This window comes from Heteronotia binoei, chromosome 6 (genome assembly GCF_032191835.1).
Source record: "Heteronotia binoei isolate CCM8104 ecotype False Entrance Well chromosome 6, APGP_CSIRO_Hbin_v1, whole genome shotgun sequence".
In the NCBI taxonomy this organism is placed as follows: domain Eukaryota; kingdom Metazoa; phylum Chordata; class Lepidosauria; order Squamata; family Gekkonidae; genus Heteronotia; species Heteronotia binoei.
The window spans coordinates 61129938-61146958 of record NC_083228.1 but is presented as its reverse complement, the minus strand read 5'-3'; the positions used below and the strand labels follow the sequence as shown (position 1 = coordinate 61146958).

Genomic DNA, 17021 nt, shown 5'->3' with positions numbered 1-17021 from the left:
TCAACCTAATTCATCTTGCAAATGTGCTCTAGGATAAATGGGGGGTAATGCTCTCCTCCATGTGTGCCACTTGGAACTTCTTGGAGGAAGGGTGAGTTATAAATCTGATAACAAATAAATAAAATGTGAAGGGCAGATCCCATGTCTTTGAGGTCATATAGATAACATTTCAAGTTCAAGTTCAAGTTTATTTATATCCCGCCCTTCCCACCGAAGTGGCTCAGGGCGGCTCACAACACATAAACATAATTTGAATTTAAAACATCTTACATAATTAAAACAGTAGAATAATAAAACATATAAAACATATAACGGTGGTCTATCAGAACTACACTCAGCTTTCAATGCCAGTTAATTATAAGTCAGCCGGCAGAGGGCTGTCTTACAGGCCCTGCGGAAATGACCAAGGTCCCGCAGGGCCCTCACCCCTTCCGGCAGTTGGTTCCACCAGAAAGGAGCCATTATGGAGAAGGCCCTGTCCCTGGTGGATTGCAGGCGGGCCTCCTTTGGCCCGGGGATAACAAGCAGATTTTGAGAACCCGATCTCAGTACTCTCGGGGGAACATGTGGGGAGAGACGGTCCCTAAGGTAGGCAGGTCCTAGGCCATATAGGGCTTTAAAGGTAATAACCAGCACCTTGTACCAAACTCGGTATATTATTGGCAGCCAGTGCAGAGTCTGGAGCCCTGGCTGAATGTGCTCCCATCTTGGGAGCCCCAATAACAACCGGCCGCGGCATTCTGCACTAACTGCAACTTCCGGGTTTGGCACAAGGGCAGCCCCATGTAAAGGGCATTATAGTAGTCCAACCTTGAGGTGACTGTTGCATGGATCACCATTGCTAGGTCGTCGCGCTCCAGGAAAGGAGCCAGCTGCCTCGCCTGCCTAAGATGAAAAAATGCGGATTTAGCAGTGGCTGCTATCTGAGCCTCCATCGTTAAGGAAGGCTCCAATAGTACCACCAAACTCCTGACCTTGTGCGCCGCTGTCAGTGGTGCACCGTCAAAAACTGGCAAGGGGGTTTTCCCCCCCACCGGACCACGACAACCCAAGCAAAGGACCTCTGTCTTCGCCGGATTTAGCCTCAGCCCGCTCAGCCTGAGCCACCTGGCCACAGCTTGTAACGCCCAGTCCAAATTTTCTGGGACGCAGGCCAGCTGGCCGTTCATAAGCAGATAGAGCTGGGTGTCATTAGCGTACTGGTGACAACCCAGCCCATACCTTCGGGTAATCTGGGCAAGGGGGCGCATATATATGTTAAATAACATCGGGGAGAGAACCGCTCCCTGAGGCACTCCGCAATCAAGCGCGTGTCTCCAGGAAAGCTCACCCCCAATCGCGACCCTTTGTCCCCAACCCACAAGGAAAGAGGAAAGCCATTGTAAGGTCAACCCCTGAATCCCCGTGTTGGCGAGGCAGCAGGTCAGTAGCCGTGTCGAACACTGCCGACAGGTCCAATAACATCAGCACCGCCGAGCCGCCCCGGTCCAGATGCCGTTGAAGGTCATCTACCAGGGCAACCAACACTGTCTCCGTCCCATGGCCCGGGCGAAAGCTGGACTGAAGTGGATCAAGGATGGAAGCATCCTCCAGGAAACTCTGTAGCTGCATCGCCACTGCCCTCTCGATAAGTTTGCCCAAAAGGGGCAAGTTCGAGACCGGCCGGTAGTGTGCCAATTTGGCCGAGTCTAATGTTTTTTCAAGAGGGGGCGGACCACCACCTCTTTAAGCGGTGTTGGAAAGTGCCCCTCCCTCAGGGATCTATTTATGATATCCTGTACAGGATATCTAAGCTCCCTCTGGCAGGATTTAATCAGCCAGGAAGGGCATGGGTCCAAATTGCAAGTTGTTGGGCGTGCAGGTAAGAGGATCCTGTCAACTTCCTCCAGGCTGAGAGCACTGAAACCATCCAGAACATGATCCGAAGACAGGCACGGTACCTCGGGTTCGCAAACTGTCTCTAACATGGCAGGGAGGTCGCGGTGGAGCGACGCGATCTTATCCGCAAAAAAATTTACAAAAGCCTCACAGCCAATCTCCAATTTGTTAGAATTTGGTCTGCCTTGTGGCAGCGATGTAAGATTCCCTATTATATTGAATAGTTGTACCGAGCATGAAATTGCGGACGCGATCTTAGCTGTAAAGTATGTTTTCTTTGCGGTTTTGACTGCCATCTCATAGGACTTCATAATCTCTCTATAAGATGTTCGAGTCGCTTCGTCTTGAGTACGCCGCCATTGCCTCTCTAGTCATCTGAGTCCCTGTTTTAATTGCCACAACTCTTGGTTATACCAAGGTGTCGGCTTTAAACGCGGGCGCAGAGGACGCCTAGGTGCGATCTCATCGATGGCTCTGGAGAGCCTATCATTCCAAGACTCCACCAGATTATCCAGGGAATCGCCAGGGGGCCAGGGATTCCGTAGCACCGTCAGGAACCATTCCGGGTTCATCAGGCTTCGCGGGTGAGCTAAAATACGCTCTCCGCCTAAACAGGTTTGGGGTGGCACATCCACACGAGCCTTGAGGGCATAGTGATCCGACCATGGCACTGCACACATCTGCACACATAATTCTCTTTCTGACTAAACCGACTAATACACACCACCAAGCTACCATGATAAGAGAGTTCATCTCATCTGGGATTTTTCCTCTGCATTGAGCCTTTTTTTTGGGATGTTTACAGTTTGTTTACATATCTCAATTGGAAAATTAGAGACAGCAATGAGCTGCAAGAGAGTTCCAGTTGAGGGCTTTAATTACCTCTCCTTCACTATAAACTCTATGCATATATTACTAAGTCATAATGGTGGCTGACAAAAACACTTTTATGGCTAAGTAACTTCCATGCTATGAGGCCTGCTAGTCAAGCATGTTGTACTTCCACTGACACTGCTGGTGAAGGACGCAACCACATATGACTGGCCAGCACATGCATTACTCCTGTAAAAGGTATGAATGAATACAATAAAGGTAGATCCAGGAGGGTAGCTGTGTTGGTCTGAAGCAGTAGAACAAAAATGGCATCTTTAAGACCAATGAAGTTTTATTCAGTATCAGCTTTTGTGCACCAAGCACACTTCATCAGACAATGGAATGCAATGCAATGAATAGTCTTACATATAGAGAGTGGGAAGTGAATTAGTGTGCAAAATAGTGAAAACAGTCTTTAACAGATTAAAAGAATAACAAGTTTGTTTTCTGATTATCAGTCTGGGTTCAAGGGGGGTGGGCAGAAAAGGCAATAAACATGGTGGAATATGAGCTTTCGTGTGACCTATTGCTTCAGACCTAGATGGCTACCTACCTGTATCTATCTTCATGGAAAACACTACATTAAGCCACAATGAGTGGAACTGCATCAACTTCACAAAGAAACTCACAGAGGTACAGACTGAGATTGATTTCACACTAGGCTTGTTCCAGTCTCGGAGCCCTTCCCTCCCCCCTGGCACTTCTGTCCGATTTTGCACAAGCTGCCTGGGGCTGTGACTTGCCCTGCCTCTTTCCCACAGCAAACAGAAACTGGTTTTCAGAGGATCTTGCTTGCCGCAGGAAAGAGGTGAGGCAAGTCGCAGTCCCATGGCAACTTGTGCAAAATCAGACTGAAGCGCCAGGGGAAAAAGGGTCTAAGACTGGAATAAGCCTAGTAAAAAATTAGTCGATACTTCCTTTCTTACAAAATGCAAACGCCTGGACATTATACCTAAGCAGTGTTCTCTAAACTGAGTTAATGTAAACTAGCTCACAGTTTTTTGTCCTCTAGCTCACACATTTTTTCTTAGCTCAGGAAGGATGGCCCCAGAGCAAATTAATTTATACAGTAGCCAAATTAATCACTCACAACTTTAATGCCAGTAGCTCACAAAGTAGAATTTTTGCTCATAGGACTCTACAGCTTAGAGGAAACATTGTACCGAAGGGACTGAGAATTAAGAGTCCTCTACAATCCACCTATCTTACAAACTATGCAGGAAAACTATGTCTCACTTTCTTCAGGAAACTACTGAGACATCTGATCAGTGTTCTGTATCAGAAACAGAAGCTGATAAAGGACAAACTCTCTGAAATGATTATCATCTAAATTTATTACTCTTTACAATTCAGAAACTTAATGACATAGACTGGCACCATCAGTCTCCAGTTCCGACATGTTTATTGCTTTTGGCGTTTCTCCTCCCCCATTGAAAACAATCTTGTTATTCTTTTAATCTGTTAAAGATATTTTTTTCCATTTTGCATGCTAATTCACTGCTTACTCTATATGTAGGACCATTCATTGGATTCCATTACATTGTCTGATGAAGTGTGCTTGGCACACAAAAGCTCACACTCTGAATAAAACTTTGTTGGTCTTAAAGGCACAATTGGCCTCTATCTTTGTTCTACAATAAAGGTAGTGAGTGGAGCTGAGAGTTCTAAGAGAAACATGGAAACCTATGAATCATTCTAGTGAGGCTATGTTGTCCAAGAAATGCCCCACAATTTTTGTATGTTTATATGGGACTTGCATTTCAGAAGAACAAGCTGTAAAAACAAACTTTAAGTCTTGATTAAAGTAAGAAGTTCCTTGGCCAACATCACAATTTCTTCACGGGACATCATAAATAGATCTCTTTCGGAGGGCTTTTTTCCAACACCCCTGAAAGAGGCAGTGGTCCGCCCTCTCTTGAAAAAGGCTACATCGGATCCAGCCGAATTAGCGCATTATTGGCCGGTCTCAAATTTGCCCTTTTTGGGCAAAATTATAGAGAGGGCTGTGGCGTTGCAGTTACAGAGTTTTCTGGATGACACTTCCACCTTAGATCCATACCAGTCCAGCTTCTGCCTGGGCCACGGGACGGAGACGGTGTTGGTCACCCTCATGGATGACCTCCGGCGACATCTGGATCGAGGCGGCTTGGCGGTATTGCTGTTGTTAGATCTATCGGCTGCGTTCGATATGGTCGATCATCGGCTGCTGACCCGCCGCCTCGCCGACACAGGAATTCGGGCGCTAGCCTTACAGTGGCTTTCCTCCTTCCTTGAGGGTCGGGGACAAAGGGTAGCGATTGGGGGAGAGCTGTCCCAGAGGCACCTACTTAATTGTGGGGTGCCCCAGGGGGCAGTTCTCACCCCGATGTTGTTTAACATCTACATGCGCCCCCTTGGCCAGATTGCCTGGAGATATGGGCTGGGTTGCCACCAGTACACTGATGACACCCAGCTCTATCTATTGATGGACGGCTGGACTGACGATGTCCCTATAAATCTGGACCGGGCGTTGCAAGCCATGGCAGGTTGGCTTAAGTTGAGTGGGCTGAAGCTGAATCCAGTGAAGACAGAGGTCCTTTGCTTAGGTCGTGGCGGGCTGGGAGAGGGGATCCCCCTACCAGCCTTTGATGGTGTGTCACTGATACCAGTGCGCAGGGTTAAGAACCTGGGAGTGCTACTGGAGCCTTCCTTGACAATGGAGGCCCAGATAGCAGCCACTGTTAAATCCGCCTTTTTCCACCTTAGGAGGGCGAGGCAGTTGGCCCCCTTCCTGGAGCATCGCGACCTGGCAACAGTGATCCATGCAACGGTCACCTCGAGGTTGGACTACTGTAATGCCCTCTACATGGGGCTGCTCCTGTACCAAACTCAGAAACTGCAGCTAGTGCAGAATGCAGCAGCCAGACTGCTAGTGGGACTACCTCAGTGGGAACACGTGCGGCGTAGGCTGCGGGAACTACACTGGCTGCCAATTGTGTACTGAGTTCGTTACAAGGTGCTTGTTATTACCTTTAAAGCTCTATATGGCCGAGGACCTGCCTACCTAAGGGACCGTCTCTCACCATATGTTCCCCAGAGAGCACTGAGATCTAGTTTGCAAAATCTTCTAAAAATCCCTGGGCCAAAGGAGGCCAAGCTAAAAACAACAAGGGAGCAGGCCTTTTCAACAATGGCTCCCCAATGGTGGAATCAGCTGCAAGAGGAGGTGCAGGCCCTGCGGGATCTTAATCAGTCCTGTAGGGCTTGTAAAACCGCCCTCTTCCAACTTGCCTTCTAAGATGGAATCTTGGCAATGATACCTAGCCATCTTTATATATGTACTGAAACTGTAGCACCATTAATTTATATCGGTTTTAAATTATTTAACTTAAATTTACAAACCTGTATATAACTGCATTTTATTGTATTAATTGTATTTTATTGTTATATCATGATATATCTATCATGTCTTGTAAGCCGCCCGGAGCATGCCTTGGTGGGGAGGGTGGAATATAAATAAAAAAATATTATTATTATTATTATTATTATTATTATTATTACAAGCATTATTGTATCAGCCACATCTTTAAGATATGTCAAGTAATATAATACTGTACTCACTAAGGCATGCATTGTCCTGGAAGAAATTCAAAAATTTCATGCATTCTTCTAAGTCATTGCCACTGTTGTTGCAGTTGCACCATGGAGCAACACTGAGACTGTTGGAGTTTATATAATTTGGTGTCATCACTGTGCCTGCAAACAAAAGCAAAAACACTGTCATATCTTTTCCAGTAACCTACCATTTTCTTGAAAATCCAAAGCAAAAGAGTACATTCCATCCTGTATGTGAGAGAAACAGAACCTGTTTAAGATGTAAGCAATATATGTTTCCATTTAAGATATCAGCACATAGAATTATGTGATGACATCAGAAGATTTGTTTGTCATAGGTATGAGGAATAATATATGCATGGGACAAATTAAACAAGGAAACCTGCCTGAGACCTCAGATAGACTATACGTAAAATAGTATTCAAATATCAAAGTTTGGTTTTAAACACAACAGTGTCCATCAAAAGGAACAGCATTGTTTCTGGGACAATAATGTAGTGGAATAGTATCGCAACGTTATTCTTTGAGTCTGGGAAAAAGCCAATGGATGTGAATAATATGAAAAGCTAACACCTTAGAAAAACCTATTTATTGCTTACCTATTTGTTTCCAACTTCAGAGTTCTTGCTATTTTAAAGCCTATCACACCTTGGAACCCTCATTCTGAAAGGACTGTCTCTCCATGTATATAACCATGTGGCTGCTCTGTGATAGCCAGATGCTTTCTCAGCCCCACCCCCCGGTGACATCTTCCAAGCTGATTTTAGTTATGGCATGGTGTCCAGAAGCGGCGCCATCGGCTTGCTCTCCAGACTTCACCCAACTCCTCCCAGCTGGGAAAAGTCTCCCACCATCAACCAGCAAGCTGTTGAGTCAACTGCTGTACCTTCCTGCTTTGAGGAAGTCCTACCTGGTATCCCAGCCCTGGCTTGAAAAAAGACAGGTTGTTTACCTGTAACTGTAGATCTTCGAGAGGTCATCTGTGCATTCACACTCATGGGATAGAGCGCCTGTACCGATTGCCAAATCGGTACCTAAAAAGCCCGGGATTTTTTCACGCTCGGCACCAATGGGCATGCGCAGGCATCCCAGTGCGCATGCTCGCCGGAGCCAGAGTGAGGATCCCGCCAGTTCCTTCCTGACCACTGGAAGCCCCTACTGGAGGGAGACCATCAGCAGTGGGGAAGGAGGGCGGGTAGTGTGAATGTACAGATGACCACTCAAAGATCTACAGTTACAGGTAAGCAACCTGTCTATCTTCTTCATGGTCTCTGTGCTTCACAGTCATGGGAGATTAGCAAGCAAGACATACCTGGAGGCGGGAAGACGGTCAACCAGAAGAAACAGCTTGCAGCACCACAGCTCCCGGATGAGTCCTCTGTAGCGCGTAGTGCTTCATAAAGGCATTCAGAGAGGACCAGGTGGCAGCCTTGCAAACATCCGTCAGGGAAATGCCTTTCAGGAATGCCATTGACGTCACCATCGCTCTTGTAGAGTATCCGCAAATAGACTCAGGTAACGGTAACGGTGATGGCTACCAAAAAAGCAGACTTCCAAGATAGAAGCTGTAACAAACATGTGGCCATCGGCTCAAAAGGACGTCGAGTCAGCCTGTCCAACACTAAAGTCAAATCCCACAACTGTGGGGGTGATCTCAATGGAGGATGAAGCCTCAGCAAACCCTTCAAAAACCTCTTAGAATGAGGGTGTGCAAAAACAGAGTGCCCATCAACTGGTTCATGGAACGCAGAAATTGCTGCCAAATAAACCTTGATGGAAGAAAAAACAAGGCCAGCATCCACCAGAGATAACAAAAACTCAAAAATTACCGACAATCCCACCCTTTGGGGGGAAACTGAGGGATCAACTAAGAACTGCAGAAACCTCCACCACTTCCTATCATAGGAAGCGCGGGTAGAAAGTTTCCTGCTGTTCAAGAAAACATGTTGGACTCTGATAGAGAACCCAAAGGGTCGATGAACCACGCTGTCAGCTTCAGGTGGAGCACGCTGTGATGGAGTACATGACTGTCCTGAGCTGACAGAAGATCCGGTTCCACCAGAAACTGGTAGAAGACTCCCCTTGCCAGTTGGAGCAGGATCAGGAACCAGTTCTGGCGAGGCCACCAGGGAGTCACCAGGATACAGCATGGTCTCTTTCTTGTGATCTTGTTGACCACCCTCGTCAGTAGTGGCAGAGGTGGGAACAGATAAAGGAATTGACCTCCCCACGGGAACAGCAGACCGTCTCCCAACGACTCTGGATCTGAGCCCCCTCTGGAGCAAAACAGAGGACACTTCCAGTTTTCAGCTGTGGCAAAGACATCCACCTGAGGATACCCCCAGAGCTGTAACACGGGTTGAAGGAAGTGCCACTGTAACTCCCACTCGTGCAGGGAAGCCGCACCCCTGCTGAGGGAGTCTGCTTGCAAGTTGAGGACCCCTGGGAGATGCACTGCCTTCACAAAGATGTCGTGGTCCAGGCACTCCGACCACAGATCCAGCGCCAGCGCACAAAGCCGTCGAGAGTTGATGTAACACAGGGCAGTGGTATTGTCTGTTAGCAGAGCAACAATCTTTCCCGCCACCATGGGGTGGAAAGACCGAAGAGCAAAGTGAACTGCCAGCAGTTCCAAGTAATTTATGTGGCAGTGAGTCAATTTCAAAGGCCAAGGACCCCCCCCCACACACACACAGATCGTCCATGTGGGCCCCCAACCCCATAAAGACGCATCTGTTGTGATAGTCACAGTTGGTGCAGGTAGATGGAAGGGAGCTCCCTGACAAATGTTGTCCTTTGACTTCCACCATTGTAGTGTTTGAAGTGTCACAGGTGGAATTACAAACCTCTTTCGAGGTGAGTCCCGTAATGGGCGAAAGTGACGAAGAAACCAAAGCTGTAGGCCTCTCATCCTCAGCTTCACAAAGAACAGCATGCTTGTAGTCACCACCATCAGCCCCAGCATCTGCTGCAGCTGCTGCGCCATACCCCACTTTCGACTCTGCAGAAGTTCGACAAGGTTGATAATGTCCATCGCTCTCTGCTGAGACAGAAACGCGTGATGAAGGTTCGTATCCAGCAAAGCCCCTATGAACTGAACTGTCGTTGATGGAGTAAGTTGTGATTTCTCCAAATTGACCTGCAGACCCAAGGTGTCGAGAAGACGAAGAGTGATGGCAATGTGGGATGACAAACTCTCTTTCGACTCCACCACAAGGAGCCAGTCATCGATGTATGGAAAGATGACTATCCCTTGAAGATGGAGATGGGCAACCACAATGCTCATCATCTTTGTGAACACCCAAGGTGTGGTGGACAGACCGAACGGAAGAGCCTTGAACTGGAAGTGCTGAGAGCCTACTGCAAACCGAAGGAAATGTCTGAACGCAGGATGGATGCTGACATGGAAGTATGCATCCTTGAGGTCCAGCGTTGCCATCCAATCCCCTTGGTTGATGAGGGGCAAAATTGTTTGCAGAGTGGACATTCTGAACTTCTGGTACAAAATAAATTTGTTCAGATTCTGAAGATCCATGATTGGTCTTAGACCCCCATCCCGCTTGGGAACCAGGAAATAATGAGAGTAGAAGCCTCCCATCCTGGCCTCCAGAGGGATCCTCTCTATGGCTTGTTTCTGTAAGATGTTGCCCACCTCCGCCAGCAGAGGTGGGGAAGGGGGAGTGGTAATTAGCACACATGTGTTCAGAATCTGAGCAAAATCTATTTTGTAGTCTTCCACTACGATGGAAAGTGCCCACCTGTCCGTAGTGATGGACTCCCAGGCTGACAGGAATGGGCGGAGGTGGATAGATGAAGTGGAATAGCGGATGGTGACGCGTGCGGCCAGAAAGTCAAAGGTCCTGCTTTTGAGGCCGAGTGCCCTTGGACTTGCCGGTGGTCTGTGAAGCATAACGGTTTCTGTTGTTCCCCCTGTATTGGGACCTACTCTCAGGTCGAGCAGAGCGAGGTCTCCACTGCTGTTCGGGGGAGAACTTTTGGTACGGCTTCTTTGCCCAAGGCTTGTGCCACTGTTTCTGTCTCACAGCTCTGGAAGATGCCAGTACGCCCAGGTTCCTGGAAGTTTTTATACTTTTATCCATTTCCTGGAGCGCATTGTCGGTGGTAGAGCTGAACAGGCATTCGCCCTCGAAGGACAGATCTTCAACAAAGGCCCTGGTTTCCTGCTGGAGAGCAGTAGATCTGAGCCAGGAGTGGCGGCAGAGGCAGACAGCAGAAGTGATGGTCCTTGCTGAGACGTCGACCATGTACTTTGCTGCAGTCAGCTGTTGTTTGGTTACAGCAAAGCCTTCCTTCTGCAACTTCTTTGCAGCCAACCTCTTCTCCTCACTCAGGGAAGACAGGAGGGGGGTTAGTTGTTTCCACACTGAGTATTGGTATCTAGCCATGCACGCGGCATAGTTAGATACCTTTACTCCCAGCGCCCCAGCAGAGTAGAACATCCTCCTGACATTATCCAGCTTCTTTCCCTCCATGTCTGGTGGAGAGGAGTGCGTCTTGCGGGCCTTCGACAAGGAGGAAACGACCACCGAATTTGGCTTTGGGTGTGTAAAGAGGAACTCAGCCCCGGACTCTTGGACACGGTACATATGGTCCAACCTTCTCGATGACATGGGTGTAGAAGCAGGCTTCGCTTAGGGCTCCTTCACCACCTGTAGGATGACCTTCATCACCGGCAGGGCAACCGCTGTAGATGTATCCCGTTGCATGATGTCGAACACGTTATCGTCTACAACGGGTTGCAGCTGTGTCACTGGAAGCAAGAGGGAGAGTGCCATCCTCTTCACCAAGTCCCCGTATGACTTCAGATCCTCCGATGGTGAGATGGAAAGATCCTCAGCCATATTAGACACTGGGGAAGGTTCCAAAGCCCGGTCCGGATCGTCGGTACCGACCTCGGAGTCCGACGATGAAGACTCTCTGTGTAGAGAACGTTCTGAGAGCACCCGAGTAGACTCTCTGAAGGGCGACCGGATCGACACCGATGACCGAGGTTGGACTTCCTCCACCACCACGCCGCTTCTGTCAGGCAGGACAGAGATTGATGTCGAAGGACGCCGTCTAGAATGTTGAGACATCCTGGACATGTGGGATGCCTCGGACTGCTGCGAACTCATGAGAAGGGTACCATCGGTACGGTGGGTAGGGATAAGCGTAAGGAGGCCATTGGTGCTGCTCCCATGGTGGCAGCAGTGGGAAGCGATGAGCTACTGTAGTCGGTTCCAGCTCTCTCCGGCCTCTCGCCTGATCCATCGGTGCCAAAGGCTCTATCGGTGCTGACACCTCCACCTCTGAGACTGAGTCGCTCTCACTGCGACGCTGGACCCTGAAGAGTAAGAGCGCTGAGTCAGGTCGATCTCATGCTCTGATGCCGATAGGCGCAGCTGCGAAGGGCTACGACGCGGGGATGCCAAGATCTTCCTCGGTGGAGCTGTCGATGTCGAAGCTTCATGCGAAGGCGAAGGGGTGTGGGATGGTCTCTTCTTTCGCTTCTCCTTCGATTTTACCTTCTTTGGCATGGATGATCGGGTCCCGACGCCTCTTAGCTGGGGTGTCCACTGACCCTTCAGAAGGCTGTTTCGTGGAACGCCCGTGCTCGACTGGCATCTTGGTCCTCAGCCGATGTGACCGTCGAGGCCACAGCCTCACCCATCGGTACCAACGGGCCCAATGCCATCTTTTGAGGATGAAGTGCCGACTCGACCAAAGCTGCTGAAAGCCTTGCTGCTCGATTCTTACGAGTTTGTTTGGAGAAACTCAGACAGTGTGCCCAAGAATCGACGTGATGTCCCTCGCCCAGACAGAGGAGACAGAGGGAATGGCCGTCGTGGGGGGGGGGAATCTTCTTCCCACAGGAGCAGCACCTCTTAAAAAAACCCCAACGTCTTTCCATAGACACCCAGGAAAAAAACCCACCCAGGAAAGTCTTTGAGGGGGGAAACATGGGGGGGAAACCGAGCCCCGAAGGGCAAGTCCAACAAACTTTTTTTTAAACAACACTAACTATCTAATAACTAACTAACTACACTAAGAAAATAAGAAACGGGCTATATACAACAGGCAAAAAAAGCGATCCAAGATTACTTTACCGACCAGAGACACGAAAGGAGATCCTCTCAGTGCAGCGGTCAGAAAGGAACTGGCAGGATCCTCGCGCTGGTGCCGGCGAGCATGCGCACTGAGACGCCTGCACATGCCCGTTGGTGCCGAGCACGAAAAAATCCTGAGCTTTTTAGGTACCGATTCGGGGATCGGTGCAGGCGCTGTATCCCATGAGTGTGAAACACAGAGACCACAAAGAAGATCTAGTGCAGCCATACCACAATGCCCCCAGTTTTGGTAGGACCACCAGTGGCTTCATGGCCAATTTCTTTTGTTTGCAGCCCCCCTTCTGGGTTAGGGCTTTCTGGTGATAATAAAGTTTGGGTGTTGGTGGAAGGAGGGGTGGGGGGCTCTAAGGACAGTAATTTAATGGCCATGATGCACAAGCAATGGGGAGGAAGAGTTTGCTGCCAAAGGAGAGAGAGGTACAGAGAGAAAGGAAAAAAGGCTTGAGTGGCAACCAACATCGATACTAGGTGATGCCAACCTCCCTGCAGTTGCGGTCTGAGGTGCTGCGTCCTGACATTAAAATGCATCCTGGAGCTGTCACCCCCGCCCTTCTCTAAACCTGGAGCCAGACACATGTGTTGCAGGCAAGGTAGGTTTAACAAATAACTATGTGCTACTATTTCAGGAAAGACAGAAGGCAAAAGAAGGGGACGGCAAAAGATGAGAAGGCTGGACAGCATTACTGATGTAACAAACATGAATTTGAGCAGATTTTGGAGGATGGTGGAAGACAGGAGGGCCTGGCATGACTTTGTCCACGGGAGTCGCAAAGAGTCGGACTCGACCGTGCAACTGAACAACAAAAAATTCCAGAGGATATAGGACTAAACTAAAGAGGACAAAATAAAGAAAAGATGGGAATAATACACCAAAGAACACTACAGAACAGGTGAAAGGACAACAGATTCATTCAAGGAAGAATCATTTGAAAAAACCCCTGCAATTTTAGAAAATTAAATGAAAGCTGCACTCAAAAAAAATGGGAGAACAAATCACCAGGAACAGATGAAGTATTAATAGAACTATTTCAAGCTACAGAAATGAAGTCTATCAAAATCTAAACAAGACTATGCCAACAAATATGGGGGTGGGGAACAATGGCCCACAGACTGGAAAACTCGATCAGGATTCCAATTTTGAAAAAAGATGTCAAAAACTATAGTAACTACCAGACCATTGCATTCATTTTCACACAAATAAAGTGATGTCCAAAGTCTTACAACAAAAACTGTTGCCATATATAGAATGAGAAATGCCAGATGTTCAAACTGGATTCAGAAAAGAAAGAGGCACAAAAGATCATATTGCAAATTTACAATGGCCACAGGAGCATACAATTGAATTTCAGAAGAAAATCGACTTATGTTTCATTGATTACCATGAAGCTTTTGACTGCATAGCTCATGTAAAATTATGGTTGCTTTTAAAAGAAATGGGGATGCCACAACATCTGATTGTTTTTTTATGCACAAACTTTAATCTGGATAGGAGGCTACTGTTAGAACAGAATATAAAAAAGCAGAATGGTTTCCAGTTGGCAAAGATGTCAGACAAGGATGTATTTCATCTCACTTTCTCTTCAATCTATATGTAGACCACATAAGGAAAACTGGATTAGATTTACATTTTGATGAAGGTAAAGTGAAAACTGGCAGAAGAAACATTAACAATTTGAGATATGCATAGGACACCACATTACTGGCAGAAAATAAAGACCTGAAACAGCTACTGATGAAGGTTAAAGCAGAAAGTGCTGAAGTGAGATCATAGCTGAACATCAAGTATATAAAAGTAACAACTACTGCAGAATTATGTAACTTTAAGACTGATGAAGAAGACGCTGAAAATGTTAAAGATTTTTCATTCTTTGGCTCAATCAACAATCAAAAAGGAGACAACAGCCATGAAATCAGAAGGAGACTGAGATTGGGAAGGGCAGTCACGATGGAGCTAGAAAAGATTCTTAACTGTAAGCTTGTGTCACAGGCAACCAAGGTCAAGATAATTCACATTCTAGTTTTCCCCATTCCATTCTTTTATTAGTGTTTATAGACTGACTGATCATAAGCAAACAGAGAAGAAAAAATACAGTTATGCACAGGAAAACAAGGGGAAACACAAAGGTACAGAATTTGGAGCAAATGATTTATATTAAAAAGTAATACAATTAAATGTCACAGCAAAATTTTTGCAACTGTGAGAGTCACATTTGGGTCAGTGTCAGCTAATAGCTTAGCTACAATCTCCTGCTTTACAGCAGGGCTCCATTTTTGGATGTAGACTGTGATCCACTTATCATTGGCAGTGTTGTATTTGTTGCAATCAATGAAAAAATGCCAAATGGTTATCTAAATTCCCAGATTTACAGTACCAAAGCTGCTCTGAGAAAGGAATCCCTGAAAGTCTACCTGCTACTTCCCCTAGTGGTGAGATGTTTAGTCAGAGAATATTACTGTATATTTGGGAATTGTTAAAAACTTACAGTATGCTGGCAGAGTCTTTGGATTTGAGAGACGTAAATAATAAAGGGAACATACCTTTTAAGCTCTACAGCCAGCACTTCATTTATCAAAGTGTAACATGCTAGATTTAGATTTAATTAGCTTTCATGCAGAGGGATACTCCATTTGGTTAAGAAGTTCAAAGGAAAAGCCCAACCTCTATAACAGGAGTATCAAACATGCGGCCCCAGGGGCCAAATCAGGCCCCCAGAGGGCTCCTATCAGGCCCACGAGTAACTGGCTGTCATCTGCTTCCTCCTCCCTCTGTCTTGCTTCCTTCTGTCCTTCCTTCCTTCTGAGCCATTTTATGGGAAGGGCGGGATATAAGTCATAGAATAAATAAATAAATAAAATAAATAACAGCTTGCTTTGCAAGGCTTGCTCAAACACACAGGAGCTACAGAGCAAAACCTCTCTTTTCTCCATTGGCTGACACTCCTCCCTTGGGGAGGAAGGGGGGAGGGAGAGCTTGCTTTGTCAGGCTCTCTCAATCACACAGCAGAACTACTGAGACAAGCCTCTCTTCCTTCTATTGGCTGAGTCTTCGCCCCCTCCTGGTCCCCTGGGGAAGGAAGGAAAGAGATAGAGCTTTCTTTGCCCAGTACCCTGGATCCTAGGGGAGAGATGCAGAGAAAGCACATTTTAAACCACCAAGTGCTAATGTTTTAAAAATTTTTTTTAAAAAAATGTGTTTGTCTGTGCCCTTTATAAAGTTTATATCTCTGCTTCCTAATCTTCAATAGGTACACACATGGCCCAGCCCCACATGGTCCAGCCCGACAAGGTCTCATTTATGTCAGATCTGGCCCTCATAAATGAGTTTGACATCCCCGCTCTATAGCCTAATGTCAACTAATTTTAGCCATGAGCTTCAAAAGCCATCATTAGCAAGATAGTGCAGTACCACAGATACACAGTGGCAGATTGGAAAATGAACAGAGACATGGTATTTTTCTCCCTTTCTCACAATACAAGAACTCGTGGGCATTCGATGAAATTGCTGAGCAGTCAGGTTAAAACAGGAAATACTTTTTCACCCAAAGGGTGATTAACATGTGGAATTCACTGCCACAGGAGGTGGTGGCGGCTACAAGCATAGACAGCTTCAAGAGGGGATTAGATAAAAATATGGAGCAGAGGTCCATCAGTGGCTGTTAGCCACAGTGTGTATATATATATGTGTGTGTGTGTGTATATATAATTTTTGGGGGGGCCACTGTGTGACACAGAGTGTTGGACTGGATGGGCCATTGGCCTGATCCAACATGGCTTCTCTTATGTTCTTATGGTTAAACAAGAGTCATTCTTATTGTTAACTTCGGCTATACTCAATGGTGCACCTTATAGTAATGATGGAACTGATTCATACTATAGTTTTCCCCATTACTCTGTATGGGCATGAAAGCTGACAAGAAGAAAGTTGATTAATCTGAAATGTGGTTTAGGAGGAGAGTTTTACAGATACTATAGAGCAGTGGTCCACAACCTTTTTGGCACCAGGGACTGGTTTTGTGGAAGACAATTTTTCGATGGACTGGGGGAGAGGGAGTGATGCAACTGTGCGCTTTATTTCTATTAGTTTGGTGTAGTGGTTCAGTGTGTGGACTCTTATCTGGGAGAACCAGGTTTGATTTCCCACACCTCCACTTGCAACTGCTGGAATGGCCTTGGGTCAACCATAGCTCTCAGAGTTGTCCTTGAAAGGGCAGCTGCTGTGAGAGCCCTCTCCAGCCCCACCCACCTTGCAGGGTGTCTGTTGTGGGGGAGGAAGGTAAAGGAGATTGTGAGCAGTTCTAAGATTCATAGTGGAGGGTAGGCTATAAATCCAGCGTCTTATTATTAGTAGTAGTAGTTACTACATTATACATTAATATTATACATTGTAATATATAAGGAAATAATTATGCACCTCGCGGCCCAGCTGCTAATAGGCCACAGACCGGTACCGGTCCATGGAGCAGGGGCTGGGGATCCCTGCTATAGAATGTCAAAAAGACAAATAAGTGGTTCTAGATCAGATCAACCCTAGAAGCTTAAATGATCATA

At 46.9% G+C, this 17021-nt stretch overlaps 1 protein-coding gene across 1 annotated transcript in view; it reads right to left on the bottom strand.

Moving 5' to 3' along the window:
- The window catches only part of GFRA1 (GDNF family receptor alpha 1), a 363333-nt gene that overhangs the window by 64514 nt on the left and 281798 nt on the right, over positions 1-17021 (bottom strand). Inside the window, exon 6 of the mRNA XM_060241563.1 lies at positions 6352-6486. Within this exon, the coding sequence (XP_060097546.1) occupies positions 6352-6486 (135 nt within the window). The remainder of the gene's footprint in view (positions 1-6351; positions 6487-17021) is intronic.